The following is a 27,261-nucleotide window of genomic DNA, read 5'->3' as shown; positions in this document are numbered from 1 at the left end:
ACGTAACTATAACAAAAACTCATTATTTGTCACTTTTTATGTGCTATCTAATTTTGTTAAAACACATGAGGAATATTGAGGATTCATACACAAATTATTACATTTCACGTAACTTTTTATATTATTAAGATGAGCAATGAGTTTTCGAAAGAAGATTCCCTTAGACACTATTTTTTTCTGAATTTTAAGGAGAGTTCAATGTATGGCAACTTTATTTATCCCAAAGCTACCAACAGAACGATATTTATAGAAGGATTGCAAGCAAAACTGCAGCTATTGCACACCCTTGCATTCGAGTCTTTTTTTTTTAAAGACCGCACCCTTTGACAATTTATTTTATAGTATGGCTACTCATAATGTAATTATCTGTGGTCTTCGCCGAGCTTCGTAAATTTTAGGCGTTTCGCAAATTTATTGAAAAACAGTTTTCCTAAAAAAATATTTAGGTACATTAAAACGAATGTGAATAAAATGTTGTGTATTATGTGATGTGAACACGTTTTTATGGATTTACTTTACCTTCAAAATATTGGGAAAGATTTATGTAAGATTTTCAAATTATTTTTCTTTGAAGCAATAGAAAAATGGCATTGCACTTTTTATTTTGCGGACGTGGAGGTTGCTTGATTAAAGATAATAACAGTTTTGTTGCATCCTTTATTACAACATTTATGTCTGTAAAATATTGTAAACTGCAATTCATAAATTAGCCACAGGAGTATGTTAAACTTCACATGGAGACGTTTTTGGGGTCAACATTCTTTGAATTTTATTTTCTAACTAGAACTTAATTTGCTTACATCAGGGTGTCAAAGTTTCATCAAAACAATGCTTGTTCTAATATAAGAAGTTTTAATTTAAAAGACTTCTATAAAGTACAGACAAGTAATTTCCTGTAGTAAACCTATTATCTAAAGAGTTTCCTTCCTGTGATTTCTAGATATGATAACTAAAGTAACGATCGATATATCTAAGTATTTATAGCTCACAAATAAATAATCCTCAATGATTTATTTTTCATCTTAGTACTTATCAAGTATGAATGCCTCTGCTGTTTTAGTTTTGTACACCTCCATTGCAAGTTAGCCATAAAATTTTTATTGGTATGAGTATTGAATAGTGTGGTATAAAATGGAATGTATTTGTTCATATTCAAGCTTGTATAGTATTGCTCCATTATGTTATCACTCTATCATTGGCAGACTGATATTCTGTTGTTCACCATACTCTATGAAGGTAGAGGTTGTCCGAAGGTTGTAATTCACTATCAACTTATTTACTGTGTACAATAGTTTAGTTTCGTTTTATTTTTCAGAAAAATGATTGTTTAAACATTCAGCCTAAACTAGAAATAAATAATAAAAATGTCTAAGATGGATACTAAGATAGATTTAAATGAAGGTGGACCCGCAGTTCCTGAAAGCACCAAATGGAGGCTTGATAAAAGTAATTCCACTATTCTGATGAACGAACAGAATGTCTCTCACAGAAAAATTATAAGGGTTAGTAGTTTTGAATAAAAAATAAGGATATAAGTAGGCTTAGTTACAAACTATCTACAGTATGTGTAAAACAATTGACAGTGTAAAAAAATGTTATGAGTAAGTAGCCAACATTTTTCTTTCTTAAAACTCCCAGCTGTATATGAACAGAACATCTGAAAGTGTTGGCATACAGGGATGGGGTAAATGTAATACTCTCACATGTCACAATAAAAAATTTAAGTCCCATGTCAGAGAAGAGGATTCAATTGCCAAATACTCATACTCAAATATGTAACTCTGGGCCACTATTAAGAACATTCTAATATAAATTAAAAACTTAAAATTTCATGTTGAATTACTCAGATTCATATTGCAATGCAGCAACCTATATTTACAAATGATTTATGTAAAGCAATAAATTATCAATTACTATGCGTTTTTCTAATTTGAAATGCATTATAGATGTTGAAATCTTTTTCATAAAATATGATACCTGAACTAGTTAGGGCATCAAATTTCGTAATAGTAAGGAAAAATATTGCAATATTCGTAAATAAACCACTGTTGCAATATGTTTTAATGTGTGATATATAGTTTCTAAAAATAAATGTACAATCTGTGTTGCTGCTCTGGGAAGTCAAACATTGGCTAATCTCCGACTGTACAATGATTCTTCCAATTGTGATTATTTCTGATGAGGTATATAATTTTTATTTTAAAGATGTTTGTTATATTTCCTATATTGACTTGTATTTTTTCAGAGATGGAATCGTCTATCTAGGCTGCAGAGATCTATAGTGTACGCCCTGGTAGTTATAGGGGCAACTTTATTAATATTGCTGTATTTGTCGAAAGTGTCGAAAGATGATGTAAATAAGAAAAGTCGTAGTGCTTTAGTGCAGGTGAGTTATTGTACACAGTTACTCTTCATTGCAATTTCTGTCATCAAGTATTCAAATCAATGTTTATTGTTAAGTCATGTAGGAGTTAACAGTAGGTTTCAACAACTACAATACAAGGTCAATCACAAATGGTAAAACCATATAATTGTGAATCCACTACCGTCGTCGTAATCATCCATTATGTCGATAACGTGTATTTTACAATGCTAACGCACAGTAGCTGTGTATAATGTTTCGAGATAACAGTTATCTAAAAATATTCTAACTGAATTTCAAATAACAGATTATGTGTAATTAATACATGTGCCATTGTACCTACTACATTTTGCATTAGTATGATAATAACAATAGGTGTACAGCCATTGTTTCGCAATTTTAGATAACAATCATATACAATACATTAATTAGTTATAATTTGGGTAATTACTATTGAATAAATACATATTATTATAATTTATGTTTTTGTAGGAACCACTAAAGAATGTGTCTCTAGTCATTGAGCCAGTAGCTGATGCATCAGTCCCCAAGAAAACTGTTGTTGACATTGAATCAAACGAAAGGCCAATATTTACAGGTATGATTCTTAACATGTCATTAATGTCAATTTATTGATTCAAAATAAGATCATACAAAAAATTGTATAGTCTTGCTAATTAGGTCTATTCATTCCAAGATTACTGCTACAATAATAAGAACTAATTAATTTTCATATGTTCTATCTATACAGGACCAAAAAATGCTCGTCAGTATGCCGTAGTACAGAGTTTTAAGCATGCATGGCGTGGGTACAAAGAGCATGCTTGGGGCCACGACAACTTGAAGCCAGTCACTGGCATGGCAGCAGAGTGGTTTTCACTCGGCCTCACTATTGTAGACTCCCTGGATACTGCCTATGTTATGGGATTGACTGAAGGTATGTTATTCTGACACCAGGACATCATTAATTCAAGGCTAGATAATAAATGCTATCATTCTAAATTGAATTGATATTGCAGTATATTCAATAACTGTATTTATATAAAAATTCATAACATTTTCTAGAATTTTCAAATACCGTTTATATGCATGTAACTATTAATCTGTGATTTTCCATTACAAAAAAGAATTATAGCTGCTGTTCATAATTGCATTGATATTGAATCATGTTTACTACTTACTATGCTTTATAATTAGTTTTCTACTTACAATGTCTATTGTACAGATTACCATTTATTCAATCTTTTAAAACTATGACATTAATGCTTAATATGAGTTACTATGGAGAAGTAATTATTTTATAAATATTAAACAATTCGATCTTAATTTCCTCTTAGAATTCGAAGAAGGAAGGCAGTGGGTTAAAAATGAACTTGTTTTTACTAAGAACAAGGATGTAAACTTCTTTGAAGTTACCATAAGAGTTTTGGGTGGGCTACTTTCTTGTCATCATTTCACACAAGATGAAATGTTCTTAAATAAAGCAGTGAGTATCAGCATCATAACCTAGTCGAGAGAATATTGTTTTTTAAAAGTGAAATATTATTCAAATCACAAATAAATATTTTAGACTGACTTGGGTGACCGTCTCATGGCTGCATTCTCGTCTCCTTCCGGTATTCCATATTCTGATGTGAACCTTGGTGCAAGGACGGCTCATGCGCCAGAGTGGTCTCACTACAGTACCACTGCTGAAGTCACTACAGTACAGCTTGAGTTTAGGGAATTGTCAAGAGCAAGTAACAACCCTGCATTTGAGGTAAAGAAAATAAAAATATTCAAAATGATTTAGCTGAGTTGATAATAATGCTTACCCATAGTCTACAGCCTGTTGTTTCTAAAACTGCAATTTAATCTCTTATGTTAACAATGTTTTACTACAAATGTATTGCGTTATAGTGGTATAATGACTAATTAAATCGTTTTGATCAGTCACACATAATAAAATGGAATGCTTAGATTAATTACCGAGCACGCTATAATGGCCGTTTATAAAATATTTTCATTACATTATTGTAGATGTTTTATCAATCTCCCTGTTGCTTTCCACTCTATAATCTATTTACAATCGCAAGTATTTTTATTCCTTTTTGTTTTAATTTATAGGACGCTGCAGCTGCTGTGTCTGAAAAGATCCACCATTTACCGAAGAAGCATGGCCTTGTGCCAATATTCATCAACCCGAATTCTGGCCACTTCTTACCCCACGCGACTATTACCCTCGGCGCGAGAGGAGATAGCTATTATGAGTACCTGTTGAAACAGTGGCTTCAAACTGGGAAAACTATTAACTAGTAAGTATTTTGTGACATAAAATACTATACAAAACTACATAGTAAATAACTCTGAGTATTTATTATAAAGCTTTGCGCGTATCGCTCCGCGCCCATGCTGAGTGAATAGTTGTGATTATTTAGTTAAAATGTTGTTACGATTGTACTAGATACTTTAAATAAATTAGACCAACAACCAAAATTACGATTTGTTTAGTTTCTATTATGAATTCAATATAAATATCGTAAACAGCTACAGTGGTAGTATAAATTTATGTTTCGTGATCGTAAATTATTGTTTATTTATAGTATATTTTGATCTTAGCAATAAAATTGCGAATGATGGTTATATGAAATTTGAATGATGTATACAAGTGCGGACATAGAGATATTAATATAAGCGAACGTCATTTTCAATTATAACTCCTAACGCCGCATTAGTCTGCGATTACAATTAAGGTCAAACGAATTACTCGTGTTCTTGTTAATTTGTGTCTTATTTTAGGCGATTTGTTTTGCGTTTTCAGTTTGTTAGACGACTATCTGACTGCTATAGAAGGTGTTCGGCAATTCCTTGCGAAGCGATCGTCTCCTAGCAAACTTCTGTTTATTGGAGAACTATCAGCTGGATCAGAGGTGAGATTATTTAAAAGGTCAATTAAATTAGCAATGACTATTTTCTGAGGTTAAAAAACCTAAGAACATGTACATATATAAAACATGCTGTAGGTACTAATTTCACAGTCGTATATAATATGCATTCTGTGATTATGTTAAATTAATATGCAGCAAACGATTCTTTAGTAGATTTACTAATTATTATGATAGGCCTTGAAGATAAAATAGTACTCATTCTTAGTCGTAGTTAAGAAACTATTTTAACAAGCGCCAATTAATTTTATGTGAGCTGCAAATCATTATAATATTTTAAGAATGTCCTGAAGTTAAAAGCGGTATGTAAAAGTAGTCTTGTTACTATTAAGGTATTCTAAAATTCCAAGCAAATGCTTGAAATTTATACTAAGCAATTTAGGAAGTTTACCAAAGAATATTGACTACGAATGACAATATTAATATTTACATAATAACGTTGGCTAGAAATGTAACAAAACGTGTAATTGTCTCGTTTATTGTAGCTATGTATTTGCTACTTCATTTACACAACAATGCAATACTAGAAACTATTATTTTTCAACAAATACTTTGCACTGAGTATAGAATGAATGGTATATTTTTCAGGCCTTCAACCCCAAGATGGACCACTTGACCTGTTTCTTGCCGGGTACGCTGGCGCTAGGCCACGCCAACGGCCTTCCAGACTGGCACATGACCATGGCAGAGGAACTTATGTACACATGCTACTTGACCTACGCCGCACACCCTACGTTTTTGGCACCTGAAATTACTCATTTCAATTTGGTTAGTATACTTTTACTAGATTAAAGCTGCCCTGAACCGACTTATTGCTTGTGTCTAAGAGAGACACGGTTCCCTTCTAATAGCAAATACCTAGTCGTGTGATCCTTTAAACTGCACATTATCATAGAAGTGCTTGTAAATGATACTTGTTAATTTAATTTATAGATCTTATCTAATTCAATATATATATTTTTTCAGGCAAGCACTACCGAGGATATGTACACAAAGACGGCTGATGCACATACACTACTACGCCCCGAATTCGTTGAAAGTCTTTGGTACATGTATCAGCTTACTGGTAACACTACTTACCAAGAATGGGGCTGGCAAATATTCCAGGTACGGTCATATCTGTGCTGCTATTTTCCATCCATTAAAGTGATAAAACAGTTAGGTATGTATTTGTTTCGAACTTCTCATATCATTATATTATTTTACTTCAGGGCTTTGAAAAATATGCTAAAGTACCATTCGGCTACACATCTCTGGCTAACGTGAAATCTGAGAAACCAGTACAACGTGACATGATGGAGTCGTTCTTCTTATCGGAGACACTGAAGTATCTGTATCTATTGTTCAGTGATGACCGCTACGTCATTGACCTGAACAAGTACGTCATCAACTCCGAGGCTCATCCTTTACCTATACACAAGAACTAGTAGTTCAACCTATTTGGATGGTTACAATCCAAACTGCGTGAGAGTGATGGTTCGTGTGACAAAATGAGCGATAAGATGTGGATTTATCCGTGAATGCTGTGCGCTTTTTTGTGCGATGCTTACAAGAATCGAACATTGCAGTTGTAGTAATTGAACCACCCAATATGACTATGAACGTGACTTTTGGGTTCTCTATGTCTTCATAGGTTATGCCAATATATACTGTAGTTTATATTGCACTGCCTAGCACAGTCTGAAAATAATTTCAGTGTACATTTTGTGACCGATGATAAACACAATAGGTGTTACAGTCATTATATAATCAAATATTTCAATATAATCGTTTTGCAACTTTCATTCAATACATTACAATGAGTGTTTTACAGTAGTATTGTCAGTATAATTAGAAAAATGAACGTTTAGTGGTGCGCGACTGCGATAGTGCGACAGACCATGTCTCTAACATCACGAGGAGCAAGTTAAAGTCGCATACTATAGAAATAATTTCCTATCTTACGCGATAAGTACTTAATCTAGAACGAATTTATAAATATTATCGTAGTCGATAATAATATTAGTATGATAACGACTTATAGTAATTCTTAAACCGCCAGTCGATCAGCTACTTGCAATCATTAAGGTGTTTCAAAAAGTAGCTAATCAGATAGAGCTTTTATACACTATTACAAACAGAAATCATATATTTATTGAAACCTATACTTACTTATTTATTCTTGATTACTTAAAACCATCTGGAGTACTATAGTTTTAGAGGACCACTTTTTAGTATCATAATAATTTATTTAGAGCCTCAATTACTGTGTTTCAAACCTCTTTTAATTATATTTTCTCTTTATTATTTCGGGCATAGGTCGGTTATATTATATGTTTCATTATCAAAGTTTATTAATTACTATGCATAATGTTATAATTGTGTTTCATCGGTCCTATTATTACTTGGTTTTTATTATTTATTCACATTTTTTATACTGTCTTGATAATGTGTCCGTTTGATAATGATATTATTAAACGGTTTTTTTTTCAATATCACTCAAAACTAAAGACAAATTTATATTTTAGTTAGAAAATTTTAATAATGGTCTTCAGGGTGAGGCGTTAAGATCTGACTGAAGAAGGCTTTGACCTAATCTGTCATGTTTGATCTATCTTATTGTCTCACCTTTATTAATTAATTTTAAATTGTTAATTTAATAGCCTGCTTTACGTGATTCCTGAGTAGTGAGTGGAAACATTGTGTGAAAAGTAGCGAAGTATGACACACAACAATTATTAGTTTATTCCGACCACTCAATGCTTCGGAATACCGTAAATTAGATAGACTACTACTATCTTCTACTTCTACTTACCTAATATTACCTACTAATTATACTGCAGACCTGCTTGGCTGTGATGTCACGAATCGTTTTGATTCATACTATATTTACATAAATACATTATTTTTTTCTTGAATCTACTAAGCCTATTTATCTACGTTTATTAACAAAAATTTTCAGATTAATTTTGTTATATTAACTAAGGAATAAATATTAAATAATTGGAAAAAGTCAATACTCAAATAATCTGACATAATAATCTCTTTTTACAAGATCTATGAAGGTTTTCGTGATAAAAGATTTTAAAAGATCTCTTTACGAAAACCTAATAGATTTATTTACAAGACTAGACGTTATTACACAGTAAGATGTTGCCAAATTCTGTGAGTGGGGCATCTGTGATTAAAGTTAGTATTTTACTAATTTTAAGAGTAACTTATAAGCGCACCCAGATAGCATTTTGCATACCATTTTAATCTTATTATATAATCAGTATAATTGTTTCATCAATGTAGTATGGTTATTTTTAGAATGCCATACTTGTAATTTATACATATTTAATATTTATTCTGAGTGTTTGTGTATATTAGTAATTTACTGTCTATAAATCACACGCGTATTTTGCTGCTGGTTCATAGACTATTTTCTTGTGCAATAAGAGTGTGTTGGCAAATTTGATACCGTTTATAAATTTATATTTATATTAAGTAGGTAATTAGTGAACATCATTTTATGCGACAACACACAAATAATTATGTAAAATGAGTAGGACTACTAAGTTTGAATTTATATGCAACGTAATCCAATTATTCTCACGATTATTTTACGCTTAGTCAAGGTTCGGTATCGAATGGCAAGAGTCAAGGCAATTGTTTAAGGTTACTCTGAGAAAGCATCGAAACAACTTTTCAAAATAGCAGTTTAGTATTGCACTGTTTGAGCCCAATAGTCAAAAAGGGTGAAGGCCTAAGTACTATATGTATAACATTTCTATAAATAAACGCACTTGCGCACAATAACTCTATCTACTTATAAACAGCCACTTTAGTTTTAAGTAGTTACTTAATAAAAAAGTTGTATATTTTATTATAATTATGGAAAAGTGTAATATTTTATTCTTTCTTGTTATGATCTAAAAGATATCAGTTTTACGTCCTTACTAACAAGCTGTAATGGTATTATAATTGTTAAGTAGTAAAATTAATTACACTAACTGTTGTTGTAAAGATTTGTTTAATTATCTTCAATATTTGTTTTGGCATTATAGGTATATTTTTCCAAACATAATTTAATGCAGTGATTGTTACTGCTGAACTATGTTTTACTAAGTACATTAGACAACCTGTATTTATTTGATATTTGTTTGAAGTTATTAAATAATTGCAGTTAAAAAAATCATAATATTTATGTTTTTTAATTATAAATTCAGCCAATCTGGCTAAAAATGTAGATAGTCAAAATAAATATAACTATACCAAAAAGTATAGGACTGTATTTTAATAACAAAGTGCACTGCTATTTTGTCAAATATGTAAGAACAAGTCTGACGAGGTTAGTCAATATATTATATTAATATGATTTGTATGATGTGTATAGTTACCAAAATACTAGTTTGGCAATCAAATAATGTGAAACCTGTAAAATATTAAGTTTTTTTAATAAAATAAAATGCATTACCAGTATGTTCCAGGTTAAAAATTATTTCAGCGTCTTATGAAATTGATTTAAATTACTATTATACAGTCTTTATATAGAGAAAATAAACAATAAAATAGCAACTGTAAGGTATTTGATATTCTACAATATTGTACGAAAATCTAAGTGTCTGTATTCAACAATATTTAAAAGTCATTTGGGTGTAAAGTCCTATTAAAATAGTAGTAACACTGTCTATTATTTGTTGCTGTCATGAATGTTGGAAAGTACACTTATATCTGTTGTAGTGGCGGATTTAGATAAGCAGTGACGGCAAAAATATGTACCTGTATACGATAGCAACATCGATGCATTGCAAAACAGTATAGTGTTCATTGTATGTTCGGGATGAACTGAATTGAACTGCTTACGAGCGATCATGTAAGCAAGCAATGGCAATGGCAGAATTTTTGTACTGTTCTGCAGGTTTGGCATAATATTTTTACCTTAGTGTTAAGATAAGCGTTTGATAACTATTCAAAATTTGTATACTAGGTCAAAGGAAACACGATATCTTAAATATTTTGGCCAAAATCCGCCACCATTGTGTATTTATGAAACAAATAGTTGTGCCGAAGCTGGTTGTATGTTAATAATAAACTTTGCATTTACCTTTATCAATGTCAGTGTACTGGAATTTTAAAAACTGTGCTATTACATACCGGTTGTAATAAAAGTATGGTTTATATTAGTTATTTGATTTTATTATACCTATCCTCCTATTTCCTTAGTTCTTAGTTTACAGGTAACAGGTTCCTTCTAATGTTGGTCAGGTCAATTGAACTGATATCATGAAAGAAAATTTTCTTAACAGCCTTAACTCTGGAATAAGAGAGTGTTAACATATAAAATAATGACACAACTTAATGGGGAATTTCAAAAAAATGGCACATCGATAATTTAGGCATGTCCCTCGACTTGCAAAATTTTTTCTCGAAGTTGTGTAATATGATTAATTTTTATTTTATTTTTAACGGAAAATGCATTTCTTATACTTCTTTTCTATGTTTCAATTATTTGAATAAAGTAAAAACTGATTTTTTTACACCAGATTTTATCACACCAGACCCCTCAATTTCGACCTGTCCCCAGTGCAATCTGCAACTTAAAAATTTTATTTTGAAGTAAAATTTCCTCGAATACCTCAAAATATTTTGGTGAATTCGGTTAAAATTAACTTTTTTTTCATTCCAATGAAGTACAATTGTAATAAAATGTTATATTTATTGAATAAAAAAATATTTATTGTTGTCCCCGAAATTCGATCTTTCCGGACATGTCGGGTTTGTTACCACGATTTCTTGCGGAAATTCCTGACTAAAACGTACTTTGTTTTATTTTTCTAATATTTCGACTCACGTGCAAAGGATCGGCAATTTTTAAAACTAGAATTTCGGTGTTATTTGTCGTCAGTGGAAGTGAGTTGTGTGCGCAGCCGCAGTGAACCAAAATTTACTGTCAGGTTTGTAACTAATTAATTTGTAACTGTACCATACATGTTTTATATGGTTGCATTCATGTAAAAGAACTAGTTTTAATAAACAATTTGGTGCTGATAATTTAACCATAAGATAAATAGAATTACTAATTTATTTTTTTGAAAGTTCGACGGGCTGATTATGTTACTTCGGTTTTGTTACTATACGTAAGGTAACATATAGTCGGACCGAAAAAGTAACAAAACCGACGTCAAAAAGCTAGTCTTACATGCTGGTGTTTCGATATTGATATTTTACTTGTTAATTACAAAATATGTTAAAATTACATTAGAGATTAGAATTATTTGTATGTTTATAATTGTTTAATCATTATTTATTTGAGATATGTGTATATTTATAATTAATAAATTCTTTTTTTTATTTACAGCTAAACTATTCTGCAACTTCTGGAGCAATCTGTGATAAAAAAATATATATAAAATAAATAATTGTGATATAAAAACAATAAAAATATATTATGTTGAATAATTTGTAAGTATTAATAAGTAAATAATGCCAGTATGTTTAATTCGTAGAAACATTCAATTAGTTGCGCTTTAATATTATGCCATAGGTCCATGTAAACTAAACCTTACGATTTTGTTACTTTCGGTTTTGCTACTGTCCCTCAAATATTTCTAAGGTTTTTATCGATTTTACGAAAAACTCTTCAATCAATGAAAAAATATGGGCTCTGGATCCAAAGTTATTGATATTTAACGTTTTTTTAACAAGTTTCTGATGGGATCTGGAGCATTTCATGGTAATAGCATAAAAAATAATTGTCGATTTGGAACCCATGGTAACAAAACCGAGATAAAATTGATTGCATTTAATTTTAATATCATTATTTTCGCCTTGATAATTCGTGAGTAATTAAAAGATATATTTGCTATCCAGAAAAAAATATTAAATTGCTGGAATTCGGTGTTGTTTCATTTATATTCAATTTTAAGTTTAGTATCAAAACGGACACTTCCTACTTGCCTACCCCCAATTTTAAGCATTTTTCTCCTTTAATCTTAATGAACATGAAAAAAAACTATTTTTTTTACAAACTAGATACTATGATTATTTTAATTTCATCCAAAATAATATCCTAGAGCATCATTAAAATTTTGAATAAGAAATTCAAGTAGTGTGCCATTTTTTTGAAATTCCCCTAATAGCAATTCACATTTTCTACCACATACAATATCACCAACAACCCTAAGGTGCAGCGCAGACGACAGACTATCCGTGACGCACATTTTAGTCTGTGAAAATAGGACCTATAATGAATATATATGAAATAAAAATAAATAAATTTAACCCATTAATGTCCCACTGCTGGGCAAGGGTCTCCTCCCGTAATGAGGGAGGGGTAAGGCTTTGAGTCCACCACGCTGGCCAAGTGCGGGTTGGGGACTTTGCATGCCCTCAATAAATGTATGAAACAAATTTTAGGCATGCAACGTTTCCTCACGATGTTTTCCTTCACCGTTGGAGCATGTGATAATTATTTCTAATACACACATAACTTTGAAAAGTCGTTGGTGTGTCGCCTCGGGTTCGAACCTGCGACCACTTGCGTGGGAGGTGTCAGCTTATACCACTCGGCTATCACCGCTCTTTTTTTTTTTAATATATTTTTAATATATGAAATATATATGAATAATGAAACAATGTTTTGAATTTATTTTTATGTATTTTCAAAGGTGTACATTTTTTATAAATACTTTTAAAAATCTACAGTTATTAACCACACCAAGAACAGACTCCTATTAATTTCGGACGGAGACTGGTTACTTGTAACAGTGGACAAAATGTAAAGTCAAAAATAAAGCTATAAAGGTTTATTACACTTGGTAAACCATAATACGAAAGGATTAAAAATAAGGGCATTTTTATCATAGGACACACCGACACAGATATAAAATGGAGAATGTAACACATTATTTACCAAACATTCTTAAGTATTTATAAGGTTTTTGTTTTGACGTTTGAAATTTAACAGTATCTATATGAGTTTTGTAAAGGTTACAGGAACTTAAAACAATTCGGCATACTAACAATAAAGGTAGCATTCGGTTCTTAGCGACCGCGACGCGCGACCGCGACCCGCGACCGCGACCGGGTCGCGCGACCCACTCTGCTCTCTAGCCGCGCCCACCGGTCGCGCGTCGCGGTCGCTAGATTTGTTTAGTACTCCATATAAATCCATACTAAGCAGTGGGTCGCGCGACCCGGTCGCGGTCGCGGGTCGCGGTCGCGCGTCGCGGTCGCTAGGAACCGAATGTTACCTTAACATAGTCTTAATAATGGGAAACATTAATCAACTGTATAAGTAAATAATTAATTAGCTACACCATTAACATCAGTATTTAGATGTATAAACTTTACAATTGATTATAGATAAAAACATCTTCATTATTAAATTTGATGGGCACTAATTGGGATTGCACTCTAAAAACTACATTGAATCAACAATAGGTATTTGCTAAAGTGAGTTTGCATTAACACATGGTATCATTATAACAGTTAAATTCGTTTTAAGTTTATAAATGTTTCATAAAAATCTTTAATATCAAATTGAGATTCTTATTTTAATTTAATGTGATCACATAGATTAGATAATTTACAAAAAACACAGTATAGTTCATTTTTATCTGTCATAAGGTATAATTTCTTTTATAATAAAGTTTGCCTGTTGGTCCAGCTAAATGATGTTATTACTGATTAATCACACTTTCACTATTACAAATGGTTAGAAGTTTGACAGCTTAATACCTAAATTTAGATTGATCAGCCTTACAAAAACTGGGGGTTAGTGTCGTAAAAACCTTAATTTATTTAGCCACTAAGACACCCTCTGCCTGAAATCAGTAAATGTTCACAAAAATAGGTATTGTTTGGAAACTCTATTACAATATCCAAGTGTCATCACCTAATTTTTATTTCAAACGTGTATATGGAATATATTGATAATACAAAAATATATTTATGCTACTATATCACATTCAGAACATGTTGGAATGCCATTTTTCTATATACTTAGGTACATAACTTATACACAAGGTATACCTATACATGGCAAATAGAAATGTCTAAGTATTTAGAACTTTTAATACTAAGATTTAAAAGCCCTCATGTACCCAGTGTACATTTCATTGATTAGGGCAAAAACTTATACCACTAAAACAATTTAAAAACTATAAAATACTGCAGTAATTTTTAAAAAGTTTGTCTACTCCACTGAGAATTTTTAGGATAGGAATATTATATACTTCGCCAGAAAATATAAAATAAAAATTTCATAACCCACTGCTAAAATGCACAACTAAAATAACTATTGAGACTACAATTCATTAAACCTATGAGAATAAAATCAGTATTGTAGAACCTTAACTCTACTATCTAACTGAGCATGTGAGAGGTAAGTTTATGGCTCAAGGCAGATCAGCTGAAAACTAAATAATTTGCAACTTTGAATTGGGTATGTGGGTCACTTCTTATAATTTGAGCTTAACTATGAAAACTGTGAATATGTGAGTAAAAAATATTACTTTACCTATTGTTTTCATATATTTATACAGTTACAGACAGTTTTTTTTATCAGATGAAGTAAATTTTAATGTAATTTTAGTAACTAAGATTATTTCAGTGCAAACCTCAAGACATTTTCAGAGAAATATAATGGTCAGGAATATCAAATTTTACGATGAAATCTAAAATGATCAAATTCATCAAGGCCCAAAATATAAGAAGTGACCCCTAGTATCAAATAGCAGCCAGCATGTTTCAGTACAAAATACAACTTACATCAGAACACAATCACAACATTGCAGAGTGTAATACAAACACTTTATGCCACAATCTTCTTCTTCTGTGTTGGAAACATTTGATCTTGTTTTATGCGGTGGAGGAGGTCTGAGATACACACTATCCACTTTATCTTCATACTTCTCACTATCCTGCTTGTCAGATTTATTTGTTACCTTATCATTTTCTAGATAGTCGCCTTGCTTATCATTTTTAAAATCTTTATCTCTATCATTTGCATCTCCTGCAGCTTCCTGGAGAAAAAAATAAATTACTTATTTTTTTAATCCATAACTGGTATACTCCTGAGTAAGGGTTCATCCTGAATAGTGAGAGGTATAAAATGAATAGGCTTTGAGTTTACCATATATAAGCTGATTGCAGGTGAGGACTTTGCATACCTTCCAGAAATGCAGTAAACAATTTTTATGCATGCAAGGTTTCATCACTATGTATTTCTTCAACACTGGGATTATCGGTAATTATTTCTAATACACACATTACTTCCCAGTCACTGGTATGTTGCTCCAGGTTTGAACCATTGACCACTCACATAAGATGTGCAGTTTTGGCACTGATTAGCTCATGTTTTTTTATAAATTAATGTTTTTGTGGGTATGTTTATGGAATAATACTGAAATAAGATGTGATCATATACCAGGCCAGAAATTTCAATGTGAGATAATCTCAATACCCCTAAACATTTTAAGAATGCCATGTGCCAAACATCTGAGAAATAAATTAATGGTGTATCTGCATGGCACAAGAGAACACAAACCTCTAACTGTGCCAATAATGTCAGGACAAATGAAACATTTCAATTCTCCTGACTACACGCAAAAGCAATGATTCAGCAGCAACTAAGATTTGAGCTCTGTGAATGATATGATAGAATCTGTGCTTGATTTTATAATAATATATACAATTCTACAGTACTTACTTTAGTTTCCTCTTTGTCTCGTTTTATAAATTCTTGCTTCTCCTCAGGTTTTTCTGTGCTGTCTGTTGGCACTTCAGATGAAGCAACTGCTGTCCCTGCAGCGGCTATTGTGGTAATTGGAGGTCTTGTCTTATCGGGCATCAATAAATCAGTTTCCTCTTCTTTTTTCTTGTGTGGTTTAAAATCAGGTGAATCTCCAGACATGCTTAAAAAAAGAATGGTTGCGGTTATATAAAGCAGCAAAAAAAACTTAGTTACAGTGTCACTGCTATACTGAAGAGTAAGGTGTTCGAGGGCCGGAAGATTGAATTTCATTTCACGACTGTCCGCACACATTGTCATACTTGTGTACATCAACATAATTCTAATGTAAACAATCGCTGCATAAATGATGACCATAGTTATATGAAAACGATATCCAATTACAGTTTACCTTACTCCAGCAGTTTCTATTTGTTCTCCAGACAAACGACGCCATGTGCTAATGATAGTTTCAAAATTATTGTTTTCTTGCATCTTTGTGTGTCATAAACATAAACTAACAAAAAAGTTTTAACTTTTGTTCACAAACAATGACAAATAATGATTAAGATATTATACTAAGATAGTTAGTTCATTAACTTCTGTTTAGGTATAAAATGCTTTATATGTTCAGTTAATACTTAAGATTTTGAATAATAATTTCATTACAGTAATTTGAAAACTTTTAAAAAAGAGGCAATGAACAAGCCTTGACCTTCATGATGTCATGTCACGCACACATACATAAAGGTAGAGGTGTTCGAATGTCTATATTTTTCCATAATAAACAATCTACTAATTCGGATAATATCCAGCAAATATTAATAACCTATTAATTCAAGAATTTTTATAACAATGCGCACAACTTGTGTTAAAACTGTTAAGAATAAACTTAAATTTATCTTGAAAAAAAAAAGATTGTTAGAATATTCGAATACGAGTTAAGGTGGCAACCCAATGATTTTATTTGACACAAAAAATGGCGGGAATTTCAAGTAAGTCTGTAATTTAAATCTTTTGCAAATTCATTCAAAAAGTTTCTCAGCTATATTTTGTGATAAAAATATTTCTAGGCAGATCATAATAAGTTCTTCGTAATAAAATAATAATGTAGGTTCTTTATAACACAGGATTTCGAATTTAATATTACAGAGCAGCTGTAATATAGGTATAAGAAAAACTTAAAATACTTGTTATATTTTGAGGCATTGATACTTGATACTTACAAGTTACCGTACATTGAAGGTGACCGCTCATATTTTCCTTTTGGATATGAGTCATTATGGCTGGAGTAAACATAATCTTTTTTTTTGTTATGTCGCTTTGTCGGTATCCATATAATACCAAACCCTCCAGATTTTTTATTTTTCGGTGAAGCAAAGTTAGACAACGGATCGCTTCGAGAAGAGCTCGGGCCAAATACTGACGACTTTCCACTCGAACTGCTGCCTAGTCCCCCGAAGCCATAAGAGGATTTCGGGGTAGAGCTTGAACTCTTCCCACTTGACGGTTTTGCGCCTGAGCTGGAACCGAGAAAACTGCCTCCACTTTTACCGCTAGAGGGCTTGCTTGCAGAACTTTTTCCAAATATACCGGCCCCACTCTTGCCTGTAGGACCGGCTCCAGGTTTTTTGGTAATCGGTGCCAGATTGACGACCTGTACAGAACATAATGGAGAATGTTACCTAATTTTGATTTTTGGCACTCCATATTCTCGTTTAAAAATAAAAAATACTGGTGAAAGAATTACTTCGATACGTCAATTAGTTTTCGATTTATAAGTAAAACAAGTTGTAACCGCACGACGCTAGCTCTCGGTGACGGTGTGACGTCACTCTACACTTGCTCAGTCTGGCTCACACAGTCCGCTTACGGTCGCGCGCTCAATGCGTTGAAATTATTCCTAAATACTTTTAAAAATGTCCAATTCAAATACTAGGAAATCATATGTTGTGCCTAAATGTAATTTAATTTTATGTAGGTAAGTACATAAGGAATAATAAATAACTTCATCTTATAATGAAACAATTTCTAACCGGATTGATCGCGAGTTTATTGATTTTACTGTGGCAGGAAAAATGTAAAATCAATAAGTACGCGATTATTTCGGTTAAAAATTGTTTCATTATAATATGCAGTGATCGTAAATATCTAACATATTAGGTACTTATATGTATAATATACTAGAAGCGGCCCGCGACTTCGGCCGCATGGAAACCCTTCCCGCGTAAATCCCGATCCTTCGGAACTCCGGGATAAAAAGTAGTCTATGTGTTATTCTGGGTCTTCAGCTACCTATACATATATCAAATTTCATCGTAATCGGTTCAGTAAAATTTGCGTGAAAGAGTAACAAACATCCGTACATACTTACATACATATATACGTATATACATATACAAACATACGTACATACATACATATGTACATACATACAAACATACGTACATACCTACGTACATACGATGACATACATACATATGTATATTCTCACAAACTTTCACATTTATAATATTAAGTAGGATTTTGGAGGCAACAAAACCTCAATTTGTTTCACAAAATAATTCGCAACCATTATTCCATTTATTTTAGGTAGATTATCCGATTGCCCTTTTTCAAATCCTTTATCCATTTTATTAATCGAATAGTATTTACTATTATTATAAGTTATTTTATACATAAGCGGACGAAAACACAACAAAATACTACGCAAGCTATACTAAGACTACCAAAATACTAAGCGGGACGCGGCCCGCGCGGCGCGGCAATGTAGTATGACGTCACAGCCGCTCACGCGCTGCTAGCGGGACTCGATATTTTTCGAAACTTTGAATGCTTATAAAATCAAAACTATTCGGTATTTTTGACTGAAACAAAAACTAGTTTATATGTATACATACAGGCTATACTGTGTCAAAATTTAAAGCGATTTGGCATACCTAGTAACATTCTCCATTAAGAAGGTCTATTGCGCGTTATTAACGCAGCATAAGTTAATTTATATGATTACTAGCTTCCGCCCGCGACTTCGTCCGCGTGAAAAGGTTTCCCGTAGAAAAAAGTATACTATGTGTGAACCTCGGTTAATCTGTCGAAAATCTAAGAACAATACAAACTTTCAATCCCTATTTTATTCCCTTAAGGTTGAACTTACCAAAATAACATGCCTGCATGCCAAATTTAGCCCTATCCGCCCAGCAGTTTGGATTGTGCGTTGATAGATCACTAAGTCAGTCAATCAGTCTGTAACCGTTGAGTTTTATATACATAGATAGATAAATTACCTAAATAATAGGTGCAGTGATTATCAGTTTCGTCGATACTGCTTCCTATGTAAAATTGCCAGTATAATTTTGTATTTACTGTGTGGGTCTAAAACCAAACTGAACGTTCGACTTTTAGATGGGCAGTCTCAGCGCAGGTCTCTATTTGGTGCTTCTGAGGTGGCGTGGGCCGCATAATAATATAAAGCTTCTTTCAAACAAAAACAAAAATTATTCCTGACGACAGAAAAATACCGGTCAGGTGGGAGACGGACTTGCTTGCATATGTAGGGTTTTGGTACAATTTTTAACGAAAATTTGTGGAAATTCGACATTTTGCGTACGTGTACCCCACTTCAATATAAATTTCATACTGTTTCTGTAATCGTTTTGTTATACCGGCTACAGACATGCACCATCAGTGATTTTCAGCAGTTTATGCAAATCATATTGGTTCATGAGATAGGTATAGCGTAGTGTCCGTGTCGTTTTTTGGTACGGAACCCTAAAATTCAGACTAACTAGCTACGTTATTTAATATATTTACATTATTTATACCAAGCTGCTTAGTAAAACAGACAGTTCTGTTAGACAATTTTGCACAGCTAGTATGAGTTCTATTGTGGTTTCACGGTTACTTTACTTTGCTATTCAACAAGCAAAACTATATCGAACAAAACTTTAGCTTCAGCGATTCAGAGTAATGAAATTTGCATCAAGTAGTCAGTTGGTATAGTTGTGAATTTATGCTTTTGAACGAGGGTCTATGCAGACAAAGTTTTGGTCATCGAAGTTGGGTAGAAAGTAGCTAGGGACCTACGTATCGTAAGTATAATTTTTTAAAGTCAACTCATTATACCGTCTAAGTTATTGAGATATTATTATGACTGACAGAAGCACCCACCAATTCAATATAGTTTAGTAATAAATTACGTGCGTAATAATAATATAAGTAGTCCTTCGTTCATGACCTAAACGATATTTTTAGAAGCTAGCTTCGGCCGGGGCCTGGTAGGTAGGTACTCCCTCAATATATAGTTTATCAATCTATCAAAAATCTAATTTGGGACAGCTGTTTGGTCGTGAAAAAAGGTTTTTAAACAAACAAATACTCACAAGTAACCAAGTTATTAACTAAAGTTTGGCTAGCCATCAGCAGTTCATAAAAAATAGGGTTCATTCACCTATAATGAGTGATGTGTACTGCTTGACAGGCACCTGATTTCCGGCAGGTAATATGGTTTAAAGAATAATCTAATGGTAGTATACGCGTCTACACATTTAAATAATATGATATTCGACAGTTCGAATATTTTATACCTACTTAGACAATGGCTGGCTGATAAATCATTATCTTGCAGTGAAAAATAGCTCTTTCCTTGTGGTAAACAAAGAATCGTAGCGACTAGGTTTTACAAACATAACCAACATACCTATTATATTAAGTAATGATTTTATTACTTACGTTCGGAATACAGTCTTACAGATGTTTATCTGAAATTAGTGTATGTAACTATTTTTTTATTGTATTACAGAAAGAGAATACGGTAGTTGACTACCAGTTCAATCAGCACACATTTTAGTATAGAAATATGTGTCTTATTTTCTATGCTATTAAATAAGTACCTAATTAAATGTTTCAGTCCGCAATAATTACAATTTCAACATTGTTTACGAAAAAAAATTGTACTGCGTACAGCGTGAGCATTTTGGATGAACCTTTTAAGAGTACAAGTTCAATATTTTTTCAACTACCTAATTGCTAAGCTTTTTGGTCCAACCTTTAATGTTACAACCTTTAATATTGCCATGCCATATTGCTTAGGTACTTTAAGGGTAGGTACATAAAATTATGTTAGGTCTATTTTGGACGGTTTTAAGCATAGATCAATTTACGTAAGTCTAGGAAGATGCAGAGAAAACGTTCCTTGTACCTACATTGACATGCATAAACGTCCTGTGCTAAACAGAATAAAAATTTAATTGTCTTGTCTGAGCGCTCAATTTGCGATCGAGACAATGACCTCATCATTGTTTTAAGAACTGTGCCTTTTATTAGAGGAAAACATGATTGCGCTTGTAATCTGCCTTTTAATATAATGTTGAAGCTAAGTACTGACAGTAAGTCATTCTAGAACCGTCACGTGTTGATAACATGTAGTTGATAACTGGTAGGTAATGCATAACTGAGTAATGGATTGTCTACCTCTACTTGTATGTACTAGGTAATTTAGTTTCCGCACGACTGCTACAGAGCTAACGTAATGAAACTACCATAGTGCCCTTCATTTTGATGATCCACCACTCTTTTGCATACATAATATTTTTGAAAAACAGTTGAACTTAGGCTGCATCCGCGTTGACATTAAACCTCCGACCGATGTGGTTTTAAGTCCTATTAGGTAACACAAATCTATATAATTTTAACGAAAAGAGTATAATAGCATGGACAGAAATATAGATAATATGTCCGTAAAGTAGCTAAATTGCTTTTATGAGTGCTTTTTCGTGAGTTAGGCATCATTCTCTGGTACTTAAACTAAAATATTACAAAGTAAAATGATAAATATACTATTTCATTGGTTGAAAGATCTTAGTGCTTGTGACTCATCAAGGGGAAATATATTTATATATTAACAAGAATGTTGGCCGATAAAGCAACATTATTTTAGTTATATATCAAATATCATCCCTGTCAAACCAATTACTAATTTGTAAATTTCATACGATCAGCCCACGGTATATCTGTCACAATAGTACCTTTCTAGTAGAGTCCAAAAACTGTTATTGGAAAACTTTTTTAATAACCCCCTGAAGCCTTGTATCGGGTACAGCTACATAGTTATAGGTTTACTTGTAGATGCCATGTAACATGTTCTTAACAATTAAAACCAATAAATAATACCTATAACAATATTTTTTTATATTCATTTTATCGTATAGTTAGTGGACAACATTGTGTCAAAGTTGTTCAAACCGCCCGAAAGACCTTTGACCAGTCTTAGTAGACGCCCAGTTCAAAGCGGTTTTATTATAATAGAAAATAAAATACTTGTCTGTATGCGACAGTATCGATACACACTTTACTTTTAAAAAATATTTATGTAAAGATATCACACACAAAGAAATAATTGACGTCAGGTAGTATTTCCAACGTGTAATAATTATTAGTCGTGATTAATAGATAGGTACGTACAAACATGTTTACGTCGTTGAAATAACTTGATGCAATTAAGAAATGATTAGCTCCAACAAAAGGTTCACGAAGACACGTATTACCAATGAATAATCACAAATATTTAACTTGTTATATTTTTTTCACTATATTGATTTTTATATGGGAAGGTTTAACCCTAACAAATGAAAGGTGAATAAAACCTTACAAGTGAAATAGGAAGCTGAAGCGCTAGGTACCTGTTTATTATTATACTTAAATTCGCAAGTTTGCATGTTTGTAACTCAATCACACCAAAAAAAATTACAGAGCGGATCTTTATGAAATTCGCTACAGGAATAGTTTATATATTGTTTCTATCAGGGTTAACACGTAAACTTTTTTCTCTGGAAAACCTTTACGAGGCGTAAGGCACGGGCAGGGTGAAGAAAGCTATAAAACAATGAAAATAATAAAATATACAATAATATCTACAAAATCATTAGTTATTAGTAAACATTTCTACATAAAAGGTAATAAATATGAGCATAGAATAAATTATTTCGCATCATGTATCTACCTAAGTAAGCTATGCAGCACGATTTCTCCATATGGTTTCACCAGTAAATTCGATACATTCTCAATACACAATTGCTTTTTTTACAAGTACATGTTACACACTCGTGTGTGTTGAAATAATACTAACATATACCACAAATTCATATATACGTACGTTAAAGTATTTTATTTAAAATCTGCACTTGTTCAATTAATTATTTATTTATGTGTTGACAAGAAAACTTTATCTTCAATTATTAAATACGGGATAAATCGATTATAATACTTATTATGTATAAAAGAGAATCATTACTTACTGTCTATAATCTCTTTAGAAAATCCTCAATCACAACACATAATAATCTATGTTTTAACGGTAAATCGTAAAAGCGGGACGTATGTGGCGCGTAACATGTGGCCGCGTAGCTGCTTGCACGACGACTGGTGTTGCCAAACGCAAACGAATACCAACTTGTTGTTGAAATTTTAGCTTCGACGAAGCTGGTTTTAGTTGACCTGTTCTTTACGTTATAGGAAACATGGGTTATTCATAAGTGTGTAAAGGTAAAGCTTAACTAAGAGGATTCTATCGATGATCTCAGGTTAGGTAGAGTCGTAGAGTACCTACCTATCTTTCGATTCACAGTCCAACTCCTAATCTATTTAATTTATAAGAATTAAAATGTCTAATGGTACTGAATACGTAAGTTGTTGATTGTTTAATTGATCGTAAGAGCAAAATGATTATAATAATATCACGGTTCTTATCAAGTGTTGTTTAAATGTTTGAGCACGATGTACCTTGTAACTTTCTATGTAACTGTCTGAATTGTTAAAGGCAAATAAACGGAATAAAAGGATTATGAGAAAGGTTGCAAATATATCCTCCGCACATTCAAGTCATGCCTGTGCCTAATTACAATGCTTTGTTATATTAATTTGTTGTACCTACTTGCTTGGTATTCAAACTGGCGGCACTCGAGAGAATGGTTTTCTTAGCAAACATATGTATATGTAACTTAATAGTTTTTAGAAACAGCCTAAAACACAATGAATTGTTATTTCGGTCTTAGCGTAGAATAAAAGAGTCGTGTTATTCTTCGTCTGAATGGATTTCCATAGCAAACACCTGCAACCTACGAGATTTAAGTAAAATTCCTACTCTGGTATTACTATATCGAGATAAATATGCGATATAGCACCACATATAGTGTTGTGTACCACGATAACCTTTGCAACAAGTTATATTAGTTTATATTATGCAGCTGTTTACATCATCGTCGATTTAGCGACCGAGGTAAAGAATACGGCGGATCTGAATTCGGTTTTTGACTCATGGTTCCTTTCCCTTAATAGAAGTATACAGTCATTGTGTAGGTGACTCGCACAAAGGATACTTTGCTCGCTTGCACAATCTTTATTAAAACTGAGATACCTACTGCACCTACCTACCTGCATAAATTATAATCATATCTATACAGGCGTATCATTGATGACTAGTTAAAGTTGTTTTATAATCATAAGCTAACACACATTTAAACAATAATTTCCAGTTATTAGATTTTATAACAGATGATGAGATCTGAGTGCAGGGAGCGATAAGCATAGGAATGTGATATTCTAAATACATTTATTCACCACTACGATTGAGGTGAGTGGGACAACTCGATGTTGTAACGGAGCTTTCGGCTGTGACCGAGCCAAGACAAGTTTAAGCTCGCACGTCAAACATGAGCCTAAATCTTGGAGCTATTTGGCTTCAAACCTGATCTCTTACGTCACGCTGCTGTCATTTCCATGGTGTACCTGTGAAATAAATATAAGAGAACATGGTGTAAAACTCGATATTGTGCTACTTTCTCTTAACTTAGATAGAAAACTAAGGGTACACTCCACATAACATTGTATTTTATCCAGTTAATAAAGGCTTATTAGATACTTACCATATTTATGTATGGTGGAGTTGCTAGGTGTTTTTCTCTCGGCCAGGGTGAAATTGAATTACATAGTCTCTCAATGTGTTCTAAATGATACAAATAAATATCTTCATATTTCACAAGATGTGCAAAAAATTTTAAAAAAATACTTAGTTATTCACAGAATTATTCGTCACATTTAAGAAGAGCTAAAATGAAACATACTAAGCCAAACATTATATTTTGGTCAATTTTTTTGAATATTCTAAAGAATACAGATAAAATAGCAACATGTAACTATGTATATTTTTGGTAAAATGGTTTTGGTTAAAATTATACTAAATATATTTAATACTTTTAAAGATATTTCGAGTTTTTCTAGATTTTTGAAACCTCGAAATTTTGATAGACGAAGCCTGTTTAAAAGAAGAGTATGACATCTATGTGTTCAATTTTTTTTTATAATTGGTGATAACTAGCAGACTTTTGCTAATAACCAAGAGCTATGAAAATCATACCACTTTTACTAAGACCGCTGACATTATTTTAATTGTCGCTTAACTTTATTAGATTAGACAGATTTTTTAAAAAGGATTCGATTGTCTAGTGTTTTCGCTACCGACAGTGTAAATCCCGATCCCTCCTAAACTCCAGGATAAAAAACAGCCTATGTGTTATTCTGGGTCTTCAGCTACCTATATACCAAATTTCATCTTAATCGGTTCAGTAGAATTTGTGTGCATGCATGTATGCAGTTTACGAATTTATGTATGCATGGATGTTTGGTACATCCATACATTCATACATTCTTACAAACTTTCGCATTTATAATATTAGTAGGATTGGTAATGTGAGCAGTTTGGATACGAATCCATGTTCAACGGCAGTTAGCGGTTAATTTATATGTTATTTGTCATCAAGGCTGCGGACGTACGTCGGTCCTTGAGGTGACGATCTACGACATTATACGCTTGTTAGATGAATTGGTATTTGTGTTGTGTCGTCATGTTGCGTTGCTCTATAGATACCAACAATCATTGTCGCTATCAGATACAATAGTTTGGTAGCATAAGTGAGAAGAATAATGCTAAGCCCACAAAATTTTTCACGAGTCAATTTTTCTGCCTATGGAGAAAAGATAACTGATCTTACTTCCTTCAATTCAATTTGGTTAAAAGAAAATTAACTACTAAAGATGCTGTTTATAATATGCAAGCTGACCCGTGCAATTTCCCTTGCGTCACATAAGAGAGAATAGGTCATAATTTTCCCCGTTTTTGTAACATTTTTCACTGCTACTCTGCTCCTATTGGTCGTAGCGTGATGATATATAGCCTATAGCTTCCTCAAAAAATAGCTATCCAACAGTAAAATAATTCTTCAATTCGCAGTAGTTTCTAAGATTAGCGCGGTCAAACTAACAAACAAACAAACTCTTCAGCTTTATAATATTAGTATAGACTAGCTGATCCGCGCAACTTCGCTTGCGTCACATAACAGAGAATGGGAGACTTTTTCCCCGTTTTTGATGATATATAGCCTATAGTCTTCCTCGATAAATGGGCTATCTAACACTGAAAGAATTTGTCAAATCGGACCAGTAGTTCCTGAGATTAGCGCGTTCAAACAAACAAACTCTTCAGCTTTCTAATATTAGTATAGATAACAAAACATGCCAAGAAGTATCTGTTATGTCAGTCATACTCACTTTGTTGTACCGGAGAAGCTACCTGTACAGGTTTGCCTACTCAGGTCAACCAGTTCGACACCTCTAGCAGTTCGGAACTGCACGAACTCTCCGGTCTTCCTGCACAAAAATACCTGTGTAGGTAGACAGTAGTGTGTGTGATCGCCATTGTAGGAAAATCTGAAAGCCGAATAATTTACTGTTACCGAAGTTACAAATAGGTTTTTCATTATATCAAGTTTGATTAATGCTATAACCTAGTGCTTTCTACGAAACCTTTGACTCCCGAATCCGAAACGCCATTGACCGAATTTTTTTAGTTAGGTATAACTATAGCTTTTTAGAGGAACTACGCAGTTAAAATAATTAGACCTTGCGCATATTTGTAAATGAGTTCGTTGAATTCATTTCTGGCATTTAACACGGACCTACTAGCAAATGTATTGTTATGTGGCAATTGTTATTTATTAGGTAGTCACGACTTGACAGAAAATGAAGGTTTTTTGGAATAAACTCGTAGGAAGATTTGGTCACTTGTTACCTAAGTATAATAATAACTACCTATATGATACTCAATACATTATTTTAGTACCATATTGTAGTCGGGAGCTTGTCGTGTTTTGTAGATAACTAGTTATAATATTGTGCCGGATTATAATACGTGCCACTTAACTTTGCGTTTGTGAAGTTTGGTGTAGGTG

The 27,261-nt window shown here is 32.6% G+C and overlaps 2 protein-coding genes across 6 annotated transcripts; one reads left to right on the top strand and one right to left on the bottom strand.

Annotated features, from left to right (window-relative positions):
• The first annotated feature begins 315 nt into the window (after window positions 1-315).
• On the top strand, window positions 316-10,433 carry alpha-Man-Ib (alpha-Mannosidase class I b). Of its 3 annotated transcripts, none has more exons than XM_076134708.1 (12): window positions 316-544; window positions 1,316-1,502; window positions 2,246-2,386; window positions 2,855-2,960; window positions 3,114-3,299; window positions 3,700-3,848; window positions 3,933-4,121; window positions 4,469-4,656; window positions 5,163-5,271; window positions 5,875-6,054; window positions 6,253-6,393; window positions 6,498-10,433. In XM_076134708.1, exons 2-12 carry the CDS (start codon window positions 1,365-1,367, stop codon window positions 6,711-6,713), a joined length of 1,743 nt encoding a protein of 580 aa, XP_075990823.1. In that variant the 5' UTR covers window positions 316-544; window positions 1,316-1,364; the 3' UTR covers window positions 6,714-10,433. The 3 variants fall into 3 exon arrangements, with proteins under 3 accessions (XP_075990823.1, XP_075990824.1, XP_075990825.1); XM_076134709.1 differs by lacking the exon at window positions 316-544 and adding an exon at window positions 1,180-1,236; XM_076134710.1 differs by lacking the exons at window positions 316-544; window positions 1,316-1,502 and adding an exon at window positions 2,067-2,183.
• A 2,454-nt stretch (window positions 10,434-12,887) lies between these two features.
• On the bottom strand, window positions 12,888-23,413 carry LOC142986283 (uncharacterized). 3 transcript variants are annotated; one of them, XR_012960342.1, is made up of 4 exons: window positions 16,395-16,712; window positions 15,962-16,166; window positions 13,503-15,275; window positions 12,888-13,292 (listed from the first exon to the last, which is right to left on the bottom strand). XR_012960342.1 is itself a non-coding variant. In XM_076134704.1 (4 exons), exons 2-4 carry the CDS (start codon window positions 17,220-17,222, stop codon window positions 15,018-15,020), a joined length of 477 nt encoding a protein of 158 aa, XP_075990819.1. In that variant the 5' UTR covers window positions 17,223-17,639; window positions 23,275-23,413; the 3' UTR covers window positions 12,888-15,017. The 3 variants fall into 3 exon arrangements, 2 of the variants coding, with proteins under 2 accessions (XP_075990819.1, XP_075990818.1); XM_076134704.1 differs by lacking the exon at window positions 16,395-16,712 and adding exons at window positions 17,209-17,639; window positions 23,275-23,413 and having other exon boundaries at window positions 12,888-15,275; XM_076134703.1 differs by having other exon boundaries at window positions 12,888-15,275.
• Between the last annotated feature and the right edge of the window lie 3,848 nt (window positions 23,414-27,261).

Source organism: Anticarsia gemmatalis, chromosome Z (genome assembly GCF_050436995.1).
Source record: "Anticarsia gemmatalis isolate Benzon Research Colony breed Stoneville strain chromosome Z, ilAntGemm2 primary, whole genome shotgun sequence".
In the NCBI taxonomy this organism is placed as follows: Eukaryota; Metazoa; Arthropoda; class Insecta; order Lepidoptera; family Erebidae; genus Anticarsia; species Anticarsia gemmatalis.
The sequence above is the reverse complement of the archived record's forward strand: the minus strand, read 5'-3'. Positions and strand labels throughout refer to the sequence as shown.